This window comes from Dasypus novemcinctus, chromosome 13 (assembly GCF_030445035.2).
Source record: "Dasypus novemcinctus isolate mDasNov1 chromosome 13, mDasNov1.1.hap2, whole genome shotgun sequence".
Taxonomy (NCBI): domain Eukaryota; kingdom Metazoa; phylum Chordata; class Mammalia; order Cingulata; family Dasypodidae; genus Dasypus; species Dasypus novemcinctus.
This window is the reverse complement of record NC_080685.1, coordinates 81,576,071-81,593,026: the sequence shown is the minus strand read 5'-3', so window position 1 is coordinate 81,593,026 and position 16,956 is coordinate 81,576,071. Positions and strand designations below refer to the sequence as shown.

Sequence of the window (16,956 nt, the reverse complement as noted above, 5' to 3'; positions counted from 1 at the left end):
TATCATTTTTCAACTCCTTTCTCTCTGCCTGGGACCCCTGATCTGTTATTTTCTCTCATTTCTCTTCCCTCCTTACCTGAATAGATTACTGGTCTAACTCACCTAATGTGCTCTTGAAATTCATTTCTGCAGCATAGCCAAGAACTTAAATAAAATCGGGTAACATTATGATATTTAAAAATTCATCTTGAAGACTTTAGTGATGCATTGCCAAGATGTCAGAAACTTACTTTGAAAGAAAATATAGAAAGGTAGATACTTGGATTTATGTAGCTCAATAGATAGCTGAATAGATTGATAAAACAAATATGCTAAAATGTTAATAATTATTGAATATAGGTGGTCATTATACAGGTTTTTATTAAAATATTCTGTATGCATACATAGGAAAAAAAGGTTGAGGGAAACACAAGGTGAGTATTTCAACAAAATAAGCGTTACCATTTTGCTGTTCATTAGAACTCAATGTGAGTAAATACATAAATATTTAATGGGAAATTGAACATTTGTTCCATGCAAATATAACAGTACACAAAACATTATTTTGTTGACAGAAGGGAAAAACATGACTGAACAGCTCATCATCATTCTAATTCAGGCTCAATCTTAGTATCGAAAATGTTCGGTTAGCAATTCAGTCTATATGTTTGGGTGTGATGCAGTGTGGAGTCCACAACATCACCTATTAGGCAGTCCAGCTGAAAAATATTTACGGCCCAACTCAACACAACAATCAGAAATCTGAACTTGGATCAAAGTAAAGCTTTCCCCCTCCTCCAGCATTGGTCTCCTATGAAATGGAAGGGTGTAGTAAGAAAGAAGGGCACATAGTTGACTCCTTCTCTGTTATGCCTTATAGCTCTTCTCACACAAATCCTCTCCAATGTGAAAATTATGGCCCCCAGTCAGAGATTAGGGGAAGAAGAAAAGGCAGAGTAATGTATTTGTGGCTTAAAACAACCCTTTTGCACCAGGCTGCTTGCATTTCAAAATCCCCTTGGTTGTCCCTTTCCTTATCAGTATATGCCAAAAGGCAGACTTTTTGGATAAAGTCTTTTTAAGTGGCCTCCAAACCAATTTATCTCTCCTCTGTCTCTCGTTTTTTTCTTTCTCTCTTTAATTTCTCAATCATGAGTCAGACATTGGTCTGTGAAATAAATACCAAGCCCTTTAAATATTCTCCTTGAAGCCCATCTGCCTTCCTGCCTCAGAAATGAACTTCTATCCAACTCCCCCTAAGAAAGATGGCTGGGGTATTCACAAAACCTGAAAACTAACTATGACGAATGCTCTCTGAAATTTTCGGGCTTACTCCTTTTGTCTTTTCTGACTTTCTTTACGTCTTGGAGGATGTAGTCACTTGTTTTTGCTCAGCACCTAGCTTTGGAATACATGCCACGAAAGTTTGAGAAAATTAGAAATAAATTCTTAGAAACTGATACAAAATAACCAAGTTTAAAATATTGTCATATAATATATTCAGAATAAAACATTTTCACATGTATTTTACTCTTCTAAAATTTGGCGGTAATAGTCCCCTTTCTGGAGTTTTTCCTCAGAAGTAGAGATAAGATTTGCCTTTTTCCTAGCCAGGAGGTCAAGAGATAGCAAGTATGGGTCACAAGGTCACAAGGTCCTTCTAAATTCTGACAGTAAGCCTTCATTTAAAAAATATTTTCCCTTTATTTTCTCATATATCTTTCTCATGTTTTAAAAATATTGACCATGAAATTTTTAACAGATTTATTAAGATATAACTCACAAAACATACAATTCACTAATTTAAGGTATAAAATCCATTGTTTCTCAGTATATTTATAGAGTTGTGCAATGATCACCACAATCAATTTTAGAACATTTTAATCACCTCCAAAAGAAACACCCCACTCTTTATATCTGTTAGCCTCCAATACTCCCTCACTCCCAGCCTAAGCAGCCACTGATCTACTTTCTGTCTTTATATATTTTCTCATTCTGGATGTCAGATAGGTGAAATCATGAAATGTATAATCTTAGTGACTGGCTTCTTTTACATAGCATGGTGTTTTCAAGGCTTATCATGTTGTAGCATGTATCAGTACTTTCTTTTTTTATGACTGAATAGCATTCCATCATATGGATATACCATATTTTGTTTATCAGTTCATCAGTTGATGGACATTTGCTTGTTTCCATCTTTGGCTTTTATGAATAATGCTGTTATGGACATTCATGTATACATTCTGGTGTCAGCATGTGTTTTCAGTTCTCTTGTGTATACACTTAGTTTGGTGGCTTGGAGCTATGTACCCCAGGAAGATAGGTTCTTTACCTTAACCCATTCCTGTTCATTTGAACACATCCTCAATAGGATCTTTTGATAAGGTTACTTCAGTTAGGTGAGCCCAACTGAATGAGGATGGGTCTTAATCCTAGTCCTTTATAAACAGAATGAAATTAAGACAAACAGAGAGAAAGTCACAGGGAACAGAAGCTGGGCGTCAACAGAACTGAGAAGCTGGAGAGGCTGCCATATGCACCGACAAGCCAAGGACCAAGAATTGCCAGCAGCCAGTCCCCGAATGCCACAGACTTCTTGGAGAAAGCATTGCCTTGCTGACCTCTTAATTTTGAACTTCTCCTAGCTTCAAGTTCAGGAACCGATAAAAACCCATTATTTAAGCCAACCCACTGCATGATATTTGCTTTAGCAGCCAGGAAGTTAAAACACTCAGGGATGGAAGTCTTGGGTCATGGTAATTTCTTTTTTTAAACTTCTGAGAAACTGAGAGAGAGTGACTTTCAAAGTGGCTGCATCATTTTACATTCCTATCAGTGATGTATGAGGGTACTGATTTCTCCACATCCTTATTATTGGACTTTTAAATTTTAGCCACTCTAGGGAATATGGTGCAGTATCACATTCTGGTTCTGATGAGCAATTCCCTAATAACTAATGATATTGAATATGTTTTCATGTTCTTATTGGTCATGTGTATGTCTTCTTTGGAGAATTGTCTTTTTAGATCCTTTGTCTCACTTTTAATTGTGTTGTTTTTATTATTGATAAATTATCTTTATCAATTTATGTTATTGATAATTTATCTTTATGTACTTTACATAAGTCTATTAGATATATGATTCACAAATATTTTCCCCCATTCTGTATGTTAGTTTTCCCACTTGCTTGTAGTGTTCTTTGAAGCAAAAAAAGTTTTTAATTTTGATGAAGTCCAATTTATCTCTTTATTCTTTTGTTGTTTGTGCTTATCTAAGAATCCATGGTCATAGGCAAGGTCCTGAAGATTTTAAACCTTAGTTTTTATTTGGATTAGTAGTCACATTTTTCATAGATGTTTAAAAATAAACCCAAAATTTCTGGCCAAGAAGAATTTTAGCTAAGAAATAATACCTTAAATATAGGAACATCCAAAGTGTATTTCTAAAACTTCCTGTGCAATAATTCCCCAAACTACTGCATATCAAAAAAATAATGAGTTATGTTGCATGAAATCAGCAACATTACCAAAAGTGTCTTTAAACTTTCATCCTCTATTGCTTTGCTCTTTAAAAAGTTTTAAAAATTCCTCTCACAAATAGAAAAGTAATATATGTTCAAAATGAAAATTATAAAACAGGAAATTATAAAGATTTGGAAATATTTTACATTAGTTTTTTTAGGGTTACTAACCCAAGCCACTTAGAAATATGTAGTCATTGTTTTGTATTTCCTCCCAATCTTTCTATATAATCTTTATGCTTATCTTAAAAATTCTATATATGTGATTATAACCTAATAATTTTTACTTATAATTATAGTTATAATTTGTAAGTATACTTCACCTCCTAACTAGATTAAGATTTGTGTAAATTTCAAAGACTTCTACTCATTTGTAGAAGAAGGTATTTTAATCCTCATTGAACTATTTAGTATATGTGGATAGCTAGGCTCACACTGGAGGATGTATAAATATTTATTAATGATTGCTATAAGCATAAGTGGTGATTTAATTTTTTCATGTTTATGAGGTGATAATTATATGAAGATAGTGACTAACATAACATCTCCATTTTCTCTGAAATAAAGTTGACTCAGAAAAGCCTTGAAGACAATTGGCAGAGGTTAGATGGAATTAAGTACTGAAATAAGAGTATATAATCTCTTTCTGTGGATATTTTATGGATAGGAGACCCAGTACCCTGATTTGTCAAGGTCTAATGCTGTCTTCTTATAAGTGAAGCATTGTTCTCTCAACTTATGAATTTCTGAACCCCTGAAAATTCAGAGTTCTAAATGGAACAGTTAAACAACACTTGTAAGAATAAGGGCACTAATTACAGTATTGACTATATGATGGGTACTTTTTGGATATATCTGTGATTTCTTTTTAAGAATATATTCAGAAAAACTATGCTTGTTTATTCACATCTGGGATATTCGACTTCCCCTTCCTGGCACATTGTGTGAAATGACTGGCTTGGTGTCTTTGCTTTATATGTCTCTTTACAATCAAAGTCAACAAAATCTCCTGTTTTTACATATAACTTTTTGTCATTTTTCCATTTTAACTGTATGTTATTTTTATTCATGTCTTCTTCAGATATTATACATGCATCTGAAAGGAGAAACAGTAAAATAAAATAATTAATATATTTTCTCTCTCACACAACTATGAAATTATATTTAAGAATATTTTATAGTTAAATGGAATTCTGAAAGAATAATGACAGCAAAGATTTATTGAGTTTTTCCAGGGACTGTTCTTAGTAGTTTATATGGATCATCTTTAAACACCATGCATTATTTTCCTGGGCTATACTTGAGGAAATGAAGCACTGATAGGTCAGATGATTTTCTCAATGTCACACAGTTTAATGAGTATTTTTGGCCAGAATATGGACCTTGGCAGTCTCACTTCACACCCTATACTCTTAATTGCTGTACTTTACTTGCCTGCAAACCACATGACAAATGGGGTTAAATTAAAATGTTCTGTTTGGTTCACTGCTATTTATCCTCCTTTGCCAATTCAGGATTTTCTTTTACATTAATAATTTCCACAATATGCCTAGCACAGACACTGCAAATGTATCAATATCTTACTGAATATTATGGTAAAAATAAGTTCATTTCTTTCTGTCAGACATATAATATGGAAAGTGAGCTGTGGAAGACATAATATATGTAAAAACCAATCATCTCTTTGAATATGCACATTTGCATATTCTTTATTTTACTTTAGCCTACTCTTGAATATAACTTTTTATCAAAAGACCAAAAATTCTGCCAGCTTTTATGTTGCTTGTTTAGATCTCCTTTTTCTTAGTATAATCATCTGTGGAACTTTTGTGAAACTTCAATTTCTGTGGAAAAGCAGGATTGCTTCCCTGTGCTGACCACTGACTCTACACATTCTTTCTTCAATTCAACATTTAAAAATTGAGAAATAGCATTCCTCTGAGTAAATAACACACTTTGGCACTAGTATGAAGCATATTCTCTTCTATTCTAATCTCTGACACAGAAATTATTCAGAAAATCCTGAAAAAAAACCAGAGTTTAACTTGAGGAGCCATTCTAGAAAGTGGCAACCATAAGGAAGTTTTTCCCTACCTAGATTTATCCACGTCCAGGAAAGCCTACGATACATTAATAAAATTTTCTTGATAACTCATAGATGGACAGGTCCCTGAACTGTCAAATTGAAGTTGACTTTCTTTCTCCCTGACTTTTCTATAGAAATGAGTGGTCATGTAGCATTATGCTTCAGTATATAGAATTTGGAGCCAGATTCCCTGTGTCTGAATCTTAGCTCTACCAAATACTTGCTCTATGACTTGAACAAAATTCCCAGACTCTTTGTGCTTTAGTTTCGTCATCTGTAGACAGATGGTAATAATATCTACCTCATAAGATGGTTGGTAGAAATTTAGGTAGTTTTCATTTCTTATTGTTACAAACAATGATGTGATGAATGTTTTTGTATATACACATTTTTTACCTTGCAAGTTGCATGTATCCATTAATTTTCCAGAAAAAAGTGGAAGGTCAAATGATGAATACTTTAAAATTTTGAGGTTCATTCTCAAGTTGTGTTTTGAAAAGTTTGCAACAATTTATCATTTCAAAAATATTGTTTGATAATGCCTAACTCCCCATATCCTTGCTAACTATTATTACTAAAAATTTTTTCCTTTGACAATCTCCTAGTTGAACAGTGCCAATTATTTGAAATTTTACTTTGGTGTAGATAAGAGTTTCTTATGTTTGTCATATATTTTTCATTTTGTGTTCATGTACTTTACATATTTTTCTACTAGATTTTTATTGATTTGTAGGAATTCTTAAATTTAAGAACTTAAGCATTTCTCCCCATAACTTGCTGAGGAATCTTGAAATTATATTTAACTCTGCTGTCTTTTTTTGGTCCAAAATTTCCTGTTTATTAGTCGAGGCCCTAATCAGTAGCTAGGAAGACCTTATACAATCTAGTCAAATTATGATTTGTCATACTCTTACAACCACATTTTCTTAGCTGACAGATTCTTTTAAAACACTACATAAAAAAAAAAAAAAAACTTAATGACTCCTTATTACATTCAATAACTATGAACTATCCAAAGAAATCTGTCTGGCTTTAGGAAAATGTTTTCTCTAGAGCTGACTTTGGGAAAATGTTTTCTCTAGAGCTGTCTTTCTTGATTCTTCTATTGCACAGAAAATTGTTATCTCATTGTTCCTTGAATAGTCTAGATGATTAAGTCTTGTTTTTTCCTCATAATATTGCTTTTCTTGCTGTTCATCATGCAAACTCTGCTTGTGATTAGGGTATATATAGTTTTAGGTTACAATTTTTTCCTTACCTTTTCCCTTAACAATTATTTATGGCCTCTATCTCTGATAATGTCTCCCTAATTCTTGGACCATGTAAATCTTTGCTGAATTTAACATCTTAGACAATGGCATCTTCATATAATCATCACTCCAACTTAAACCCTTGAAGTCACCTTTGAAACCTAACTCTTTGTCATTCTATCAATACCATTCAGATGATACTATTGTCTTATTCTAACTCTCTACTTTCATAATATCCTAGGAAAGGAGACACAGAGAAGAGACTAGTGCTTTGGGGTGCAACGGAGACCACAGTAGCACTGGGATCATTGGTTCACTATGAAAGGGGAGAGAAAGAAGCACAGTCAGAGGGATGGAGCCCCAAGGCTGTTTAAGTGCTCCTGGTCCAGCCTGGTGGAACAGAGGAGTTAGCAGTATTGAGAACTGTTGCAGGTCCTCATTCATACCCATCAGGAAACAGAAAAAAGAAGGGTGTAATAGAAGTCTTAGAAATTGCTAGAAATTCTGGCAAGAAGGTAAAATGCCATGCAGTCAGCTTAAGAGTTCTACAAGAGAAAGAGTTCAGGTTTACAAGAAGAATCTTAAATAATGGTCAGTGATACTTCTAAGCAGAGTCTGTGTGAAAAGCCCTCAGGTGGATTTTTACAATGTGACAATATTTAATAATGTAGAATAATGTCTCATGGTTAAATAATTTTGGATATTATTTATGGATACTCATAATACTCTAGCATATTTAAGCTTCTTAAAAAAGTTGTTTATACTTCTTAAAGAAACTTCTTTGCACTTTGTTTACAGCAGATTTTTAGAACAGTTTTCCTTATATATTTATTTACAGCAGAAATTTTTTCAGCTGAAATTTAGATAAAGAACGTCCTGGAAAATGAGTCTATAAAAATTCTACCGTAACTGTCAAATCTTTGAGTCCAGGAGAATACTAAGAGCTTACCTATGCATCGTGGTGGTTCTGACCACTGCCCATTTCTGCATGTCACATTTGCGGAACCCTGGAGTTCATAGAAGGACTGGCAATGGTATTCAACTGTTGATCCTGGAGGATAGTCCTTTAATTGGAAGGAAGTAATATCTCCATTGCTAATATATGGAGGGGGTCCACAATTTTCTGTATAATCTGAAAAATGACATTAGATTTGTTGAGGCAGCAAATCAAAACATGGGTAAATTGAAACAATAAGTACAATACACTTACAATGGGAGTAAGGTGATATTTTCACTTGTAATAAGCGAAAAGGGCCCACAATGTCTTTATTAAAAGCATGGCAGACATGTGAGTAAACCTCTAGTCTTTTCCCTCTATTTCTGTTAATTTTTATTAAATGAAGAAAGGTAAAATCAAATAACTCCCTTCCCTTTTCCATTCTCCAGGGCAACTGTTATTTTTGTAAATACCATGTATCTAAGAGTATATGTTCATAAACTTAATTTTTATGAAAGTGAATTAGATACATTTTGTTCTGCATTTCCTTTTTTAAAGTCCAAATCACATCACAGTCAGCAGCCTTCCCTCATTTTCCTCCTACCTCCCTTACTCTTCTTCATTGCACAGTCTCTAATAACTAAATCTCCAAAACTCAAGGCTTCTGACCTCCTCTATTAATAGCTATTTGAATTCTATGTGATTCCATTCAGTCCCTTGGATTTTATTATCATTTATATAGTAGAACTCCCAAACTTACACCCTAGTCCTGAACTCCTAACTCCCCAGTCCATGTCTCAGTCTGGATGTATAAAATATATATTTAATAAACTTAGGTATCCCACAGTGATCTCAAACTTGTTTCTTCTGTGATAACTTTTGGGGGTATCTCTCAGGGAAGAGTAAAAACAATTGACAGAATTATGTACCTGTGTAGCAATATAATATATCAGGATATAGTATAATAGATATGTCTTTACTTTCTTTTCCTTTTTTTTTTTTTTTTGATAAAGCAAAGGGGAGAGAAGAAATAAACTTTAGAAATTTAGAAATAAACTACCAACCAATACAGCGTGGTAATGACTGCCATCGTCCATTTTTACACATAATCTCTTTTGCTTCTCGAAGTAGATAATTTTCTTTACAGAGAACAGCTACTTTTTCTCCATCCTGATAATTCACTGTGGTTATCATATTCTGAGCATTAGGAATCTGAGGTGGAGGTGGGCATGGTTGTGTTTCCTTTTCTACAAAATATTGGAATTAAATTATTTGGTTAGTAAAACTAAGGAAAAACAGCTCAACAGGGTATTTCACTTTAATGGAACTATTGGATGCTATAATAATAGGTGTAATTAATATTAATATAGTTTGCAGTTTACCAAGCACTTTTGTGTTATCAACATTGGTTTATAATCTCTCTGGTGCTCTCTTGTATCTCCTATTCATTATTTATGTCAACATTCTTGCACAATTTGCACATAAATCCTTTGAATTTTTCTCAATAAGAGACTTTCAGGATTTGCATTTCTTCCAAAGGATGGCAATGGCTAGTGATGGCTATAATTAGAATGCTTCTCTTGGACTAGGGGTTCACTTCCTTTTTGGTGCTTTGTTCTTAGGGAAAATTTTTTTCAAAGCATCATCATCTGAACTACAGACCTCATCTCCTGATCTAGGCTTAAGCTGCTTGAAGTGTTCTCTCTCAGTTATTTTTTTCCAGAGTGGGGGCTGCTGTTTATTGACACTTTTCTGAAAAAAATTGTTACTTAGAAAGTATCTTTCTTTTCTTCATTATTCTATTCTCTTTTAAAACAAAGAAAAATGAGGATCACTCCTGGCTCAACCACATTTAAAAAGATCAGATCATTTGTAGTAAATTTAAAATAAATTATCTGACTAGAACCTAACACCTGTGTAAAATAAGTCAAAGCATGCTTATTTTCTGAAACCTGAAATTTACTTTCAGGTTGTTTTTTATTTTTCAACAGAAGAAAGACAAAATAGCGTTCTCTAATAGAAAGCTTCCATATAAAAACTGTTTTAATGAAAAAAAATTGAGTGGTGTCTAGAAACTGGATCCACTCATGTATTTTCTTATGTTGTATATGACTTTTCCTGCTTATTTACTGGTTTAAAAAAGTGAAAGAATTTAATTCCAGTTGCATCATTAGTCTAGTCCATCTTTAACAGGACTAATCTTTATAATCAATCTGTCTTGGCTTAATAAATAACTCTGCAAAGAAGATGAAGTTTAAGGTAATGTTATTGTTGCTATTCTATATGTTAGACTAACAAAATTTGACTCAAAGGTTTGAGGAAAGCTGTGCAGAACAAATGAAAAGAGGATGTCAACTACATTCAATAGAATAGATTGAATGGTTTACTGTATTATTTATTATGTGGAAGCTTTCCCACTTAGATGTCTCATTTCTTCTCTGTGTATGTACTTTGCAGTATAATTAAATTCTGTATAATTGTTTAAATATTTTAATATAAATACATAGTCACAAGGATAAGCACTTATTTGGTATTATGAAGGCTTTTGAATGTGCATCAAGGTCTACACTGCCAATCTTGGAAATAAGCAATCACCTGCATTCAGTCTTATAGAAGTCCAATGAAAGGAAAAAGGGAGGATAAAATTATCTACAACCTCAAATACAAAAATAATGATAATGATAAAAATATTTGTAAATGAAGTCCCAACTAACCAAATCGCATGTTTTGTTCATCATTTGGATGGATTTTATTTGGAGTCAGGTATTTCTTTCTTTGACAAACTTATGGTTGCTGTATTCCCAACACACTCTCATGCATTTGAATGGTTTTGTTCTTGTCCTTTTAAGTAGATTATATTTGGGTATAAAGTTTTTGACTCATAATTTCATTTCTTTAGAATATTTTAGCATAGTCTACCTTCTAAGAGATTTTTTAAATTGAATATTGCTATGAAGAAGTCTTTATTCTGGTTTTGCTTAATTTTCTATCTATATGCCAACAAATTTAACTCTTTATGCATTAGATTCAATCATCACCATGTTATTTTTTGGATTTGATCTTTTTATTTTTTTTCCCCAATTTTTGGGGATCTGCAATGTATCCTTTCAGTGCACAATTGAGTCATCATTTTGGAAGTGTGTTCTTTTATTACAACTTTGAATATTTTTCCCCATTTTCAAAAATCTAATTATATGCATAACATATCTCCTTTAAGCACCTTCCACATCTATTATATATGTTCCAACATATATTTTTATTTTTAAAAAATATAGTTTTAACTATTTTAAACTATTTTAACTATAGTTTTAAATTATTTTAGCTTTCAATTAAATTTTTATAATATTTATTTTCTTGTACTTTTTCATTTCATATTGAAGGATTGTTGAAATCTGTTGATGAAATACCTAACAATTTTCACTATTTTTTTCTTATTCCATTGATTGTAATTTGCTTTTTTATTGTTTTACTTTTTAAGGTATAACATACATATTGACCATTTGAATGTACATTTTTTTTTTTACTAATTCAATATCGTTCTTTTCTTCAAAAAGAAGAAATAGTTTAGTTGAAATAAAAATATTGTTTGGTGTGTTCTTCCTTATACCATAGAAAATGACAAAAGAAGACTAAGGTAGGCTTACAAAGGGAAAAAAATTGAATAATTTTCATAGCATAATAGTGTATCAAAATGCAAAAAAACACATAAACCCATGATGAAATACATAAAACAATTATTTCATTGGTTAAAAATAATTGAAAATACTTTTTTAAAAGTACCTTTTAAAATAGAAACAGACCAAAAAAAACCCAAAACAACAACAACAAAAAGTACCTGTTCAAGTCTTTTGCATATTTTAATTTGGGCTGTTTTTCTTTGTTTATCGATTTATTTATTTATTTATTTTTAAAGATTTATTTTTTAAAATTTATTTCTCCCCACCCCCACCCCAGTTATCTGTTCTCTGTGTCCATTTGCTGCGTGTTCTTCTTTTGTCTGCTTCCGTGTTAGTGGCATGGGAATCTGTGTCTCTTTTTGTTGCGTCATCTTGCTGCATCAGCTCTCCGTGTGTGCAGCGCCATTCCTGGGCAGGCTGAACTTTCTTATGCACTGGGTGGCTCTCCTTCCGGGGCACACTCCTTGCGCATGGGACTCCCCTACACAGGGGACACCCCCGCGTGGCACGGCACTCCTTGTGCGCATCTGCACTGCGTGTGGGCCAGCTCCACACCCGTCAAGGAGGCCCAGGGTTTGAACCGCGGACCTCCCATGTGGTAGACGGATGCCCTATCCACTGGGTCAAGTCCGCTTCCCTGCTTATCGATTTAAAGCTACTTTTTTATGTATTCTGGATATGAGTCCTTTGATATATGTTTTACAAAATATCTTTTCCCAGTTAGTGGCTTGCCTTTTCATTCTCTTAATGTCGTCTTTTCTTGAAGAAACATTTTCAATTTTAATGAACCAAATTTTACTAATCTTTTATTTTATAATTACTGCTTTTTAATACTTGATTACTATCACCTATTTCTCTCTCTCTCTCTCTATCTATCTGATCTAACTATCTATCTCCCAAGATCATAAATACATTTTCCTAGGTTTTCTTCTAGAAGCTTTACTGTTTTATTTTTTACCTTAAATGTATTATCCACATAAAATTATGTTTTGCATAGAGTGTGAGATAAGGATATGGTTTTTAAATATAAATATATCCAATTGCTGCAAATTTATTTATTTGTTTTTGTCAAAACCCATTTGAGTTTATATGTATGTTTGGGATCATATAATTTGTTCCATTGATCTACTTGTTTAACCTTAACCAATACCACACTGTCATGGTAACAATAGCTTCACATAGTTTTAAAAGCAGGTGGTATAATTTTTCCAGCTTTGTTGTTATTTTTCCTACAATATTTTTTAGCTATTCTAGGTCCTTTGCATTTTCACTAAAATTTAGAATCAGTTTTTAAATTTCTGCAAAAAGTCTGCTGTGATTTTGATTGGTTTGGCATTGGATACACAGGTAAGTTTGGGGAGAAATAACAAACTCATAATGTTATGTCTTGCAATACATTAATATGTGACATCCTTGATTTATTTCAGTCCTCTTTAATTTCTTTCCATAATATTTTGCCATTTTCAGAGATGGCTTGCATATCTTTTGTTAAACTTATTTATAGGCATTTGACATTTGCAAAAGCTATTTATTTTAAAAATTCATCTGCCAATTTTTTGTTGTTAGTATAAGAAAGTAAAACTGGTTTTGTATAATAATATTTACTGCTACATTTACTGCAATGGTAGATGTGATGTTGCATTTAAGATTTGTTTTTTATGGTAAGACTTATAGATTTGACAAGTTTCCTCTATTTCTTATTCCCTGAGAATTTTTATCATGAATGCATGTTGAAATTATTACATGGTTTTCAACTTTATTTAGGTAATCATGGTTTTTACTTTTCATACTAACTCCCGTTAATCTGCTAAAAGACATTGATTTTTTAATATTGAATCATTTAATTTTGAATGTTGAATCAATTTTTCATTCCAAGAGTATATTTTGAAAATGTATGATTCTTTTATATATTACTGGATATGATTTTCTAGTATTTTTTTAAGAAATTTTTGTCTATATTCATAAGGTGCATTGTCCTATAATTTAACACATTTTGTATAATTTGTTTAATGTAAACCATATATTTTACATGTTCATTAAGATTAGTTTTGACCTAACAGCTTACATTTGTTTAACCCACATCTGTGTCAAGAAACTTAAGATTTTTATTTTCTATTACCCTAGAAAGCTTCCTGTTACTTCTTCCCAGTCAACTGCCCCCAGTCCTCAAAAAACCATTGTTCTAATTTCTAGCACCTCAGCTTATTTTTAGGTGTCCTAGCACCATCTATCTATCTATCTATCTATCTATCTATCTATCTATCTATCTATCTATCTATCTATCCATCCATCCATCTATTAATATCTATCTATTATCTAACAAAACTGGAAAACTGTCTGTCATTATCATTTCAAATATTCTTTTTGCTCTTTCTCTGTTCCTCTTTTGGGACCCTAATTACTGCTTTTCTAGCGTTTTAGATATTTTCCCAAAGATCTTGCATGAGCTGTAGCATTAATTCCAAAATTTTTCATGCATTTTTCTCTATGTATTTTGGTTTCAATTATTTCTACCATTCTGTCTTCAGGTTTATTGATTCTGTCCAGTCTGCTGACAAGCTCACTGAATTTTTTCTCTGCTATTTAGTTTTTAAATTTCTAACTTTGCCACTTTGTTCATTTGGGTAGTTCACATATATCTGCTTAAATTTACAATCTCTTATGCATGTTTTCCAACTTTTTCACTAAAACTGTATATTCTCATAAATATTTTAAAAAATCCTAAGCTAGTATTTCTAACATCTGGGTCATCTCTTAGTCTTGTTACAGTGTTGATTCTCCCTTTTGTCAATGGCCACATTTTCTTGCATCCTAGCTTGTATTAAACTATGACTGAATGGGGCATTGCGGTAAAAAATCTGTTGAATGTGAGTTAGTAATAACCACAGATAAGGGGTATGTCCCTTCTGTTGGGCTACTAGTTTCAACAGCTGAGTCATGCTAATCTATAATTGAACTGAGTCTGATTTGTCTTGTAGTTCTATTGAGACTGAATACACCCAATGCTTTAAATGATTTGAAGATGTCACCAGAAGCATTCATTTATTAGGGATTTATATATAAGTTCTTGGATGCTTTATTTCATTTTGCCTTCCCTAACTTCAAATTTCAGCAGGTTTTTCGGAAAAGATCGACAAGAGGTGCAGATATTCTTTGTTTCTGGGCGTCTTTGAAAATCTAACAGTCAAACCAGCTCTCATAAAACCTTTAAAAAATCTTGAAAAAATGAAAATAAAAAATAAAAGATTAAAAAAAAAAAAGAAAAAAAAAAAAACCTTTAAAATTTCAATAAAATTTCCACTATTTTCTTTAGACCAATGTTTCTGGTAGCTTCCTCATCCTACCTGTTGTGGCTTGAAACTGTAAGTACTCCAGAAAATTATGCTCTTAAAGCTAATTCATTCCTGTTGGTCTAAAACTATCATTAATAGGACATTTTGATGAGTGTACTTTAGTTAAGGTATCCAGTGTGGGTCTTAATCCTCATACTAAAGTCCTTTACAAAGGGGATGAATACAGAAAAAGAAAGCCATGGAAGCTAGAAGCTGAAAGCAAGGGAACCCAGAAGGGAAGGGAGAGAGCAGCAGACACTGCCATGGGTCTTGCCATGTGAAAGAGGAGTCCAGGATCACTGGCAGCTGGTCTTCAGGAAGAAAGTTTTGCCTGAGGATACTTTGATTTGGACATTTTTCTCAGCCTAAAAACTGTAAGCTTGTAAGCTAGTAAATCCCCATTGTTAAAGCCAGTGCATTCCATGGTGTCTGCTGTGAGCAGCTCGGCAAACTTTTTACATTGTCACTGTTGCTAGGAGGGTGAAAATGGTTTTGAAACACTTTTTTTTCTCTTGGAGAGACATTCCTCTCCAGAATGACATACAATAATTTTCTTCATGCTTTTAGCTCTTGGATGGAAATTTTAAAAGGCCTATAATTTTTGTAGTTTATCTTGATTTTTCTTGCTGTTAGGGTGTGAATAACATTTTCTTCTTTATTTATTTTTTTCTACCTTTTTTCCCCCTTCCTTTTCCCCTCCCCACCCTGCTGTTTTTGCCATCTATCCATTCGCTGTGTGATCTTCTGTATCTACTTCTCTTTTTTTAATCTTCTCTTCTTGTCTTTCTCCTCTAGGATTCACCAGGATTTGATACTGGGGACCTCTGATGTGGAGAGAGGGTCCCTGTCAATTGCACCACCTCAGTTCCTGGTCTCTGCCATACTTCACTTTGACTCTCCCCTTCATCTCTCTTTTGTTGTGTCATCATCTTGCTACATGACTTACTTATGCAGATACTGGCTCATCACTTGGGCACTCAGCTTGCTGTGCAGGGACTCAGCTTGCCACATGGACACTGGCTTACTGGATGGACACTCGGCTCACTGGATGGGCACTCACATGGGCACTTGGCTCCCTGTACGGGCATTTGGCTCACTGCAAGGGCACTTAGCTCACCACACAGGCACTCACATGGGCACTCAGCTTACCACGTAGGCACTCAGCTTGCCACGCAGGCACCTACATGGGCATTCGGTTCGCTGCATGGACACTCAGCTCACTGAGTGGACATTTGTCTCACCATGTGAACACTTGGCTTGCCATGAAGGCCCTAGGTCACCACGCAGGCACACTTTCTCTTCTTTTACACCAGGAGCCTCAGGGATCAACTCGGGTCCTCTCTTATGGTAGGTGAAGGCCTTACCACTTGAGCCACATCTGCTTCCCATCCTTTATTTTTCATGAAAAACTAAATTTTATAGCCAAAATAAAGTTACTCTTATGGCATACCTAGTCTCATTATTTTCTTCTACCCTATTATCTATATGTAATTACAGTTCTCATTTTCTCCCTCTAAATACATACATGTGAGTCCATGTATACTATTTTTTCAGTGTCTGTAAATTTATTTTTTTAGTTTACATAAGTGCTATAATAGCTTATCATGCTTCATCTTTCTTTTTTATTTTGCAATATTATGCTTTGAGAACCATTTATGTCTATATATACAAAACAGAGCATTAAAATAAGAATTTTCTTATTTCTTTGTCTGAACTCCCAAAATTCATTTAGTCCAAGATTTAAAGTGAGATGTTAAACAATCTATAAAAGATATGCCAAGAGATTTTAAAATTTGTTCTCCCAGCATTAAACTACTATTGTAAGTGTAACAAGGCAAAGAAATGAGTTTTTATAGGACAATAATGAGGATTTCTTTAAAGAGAATATCTATGTGCTATAGACCATGAGGGAGAGAGGGAGAAATTACCATTCCACTTAAGTCAAGTGGAAGTGGGACTCTTCTAGTAAACCAAATTCCCATGGAATTAATGGTGAATGGGCTAGTTCTTTATTTACACTTGTCTAGTGTAAATACACATGGCTCACTTACTGGCTAGAATTGCATCCCCCGGAGATGGGTTAGCTGCGAATTGTCTTAAAAGGGTGCTAACCAAGAGGTCAACCTAGTAGGGTGAGATAACTGCAACAGAGGAAGAATTCAAAAATCCACGAGG

General features: G+C 33.4%; 1 protein-coding gene and 1 long non-coding RNA gene across 4 annotated transcripts in view; one reads left to right on the top strand and one right to left on the bottom strand.

Moving 5' to 3' along the window:
• Positions 1-1,728: 1,728 nt before the first annotated feature.
• The window catches only part of CFHR5 (complement factor H related 5), a 46,854-nt gene continuing 31,626 nt past the window's right edge, over positions 1,729-16,956 (bottom strand). For all 3 annotated transcript variants that reach the window (XM_058274910.2, XM_058274911.2, XM_071207631.1), the window contains 3 exons: positions 8,837-9,019; positions 7,785-7,967; positions 1,729-4,595 (listed from right to left, as the gene is read on the bottom strand). In XM_058274910.2, coding sequence (XP_058130893.1) covers positions 4,399-4,595; positions 7,785-7,967; positions 8,837-9,019 — 563 coding nt within the window. In that variant the 3' untranslated portion in view covers positions 1,729-4,398. The remainder of the gene's footprint in view (positions 4,596-7,784; positions 7,968-8,836; positions 9,020-16,956) is intronic.
• LOC139436303 (uncharacterized) lies at positions 13,418-16,225 on the top strand. The gene is made up of 2 exons (XR_011645523.1): positions 13,418-14,811; positions 15,577-16,225. It is a non-coding gene; the product is annotated as an uncharacterized lncRNA (long non-coding RNA).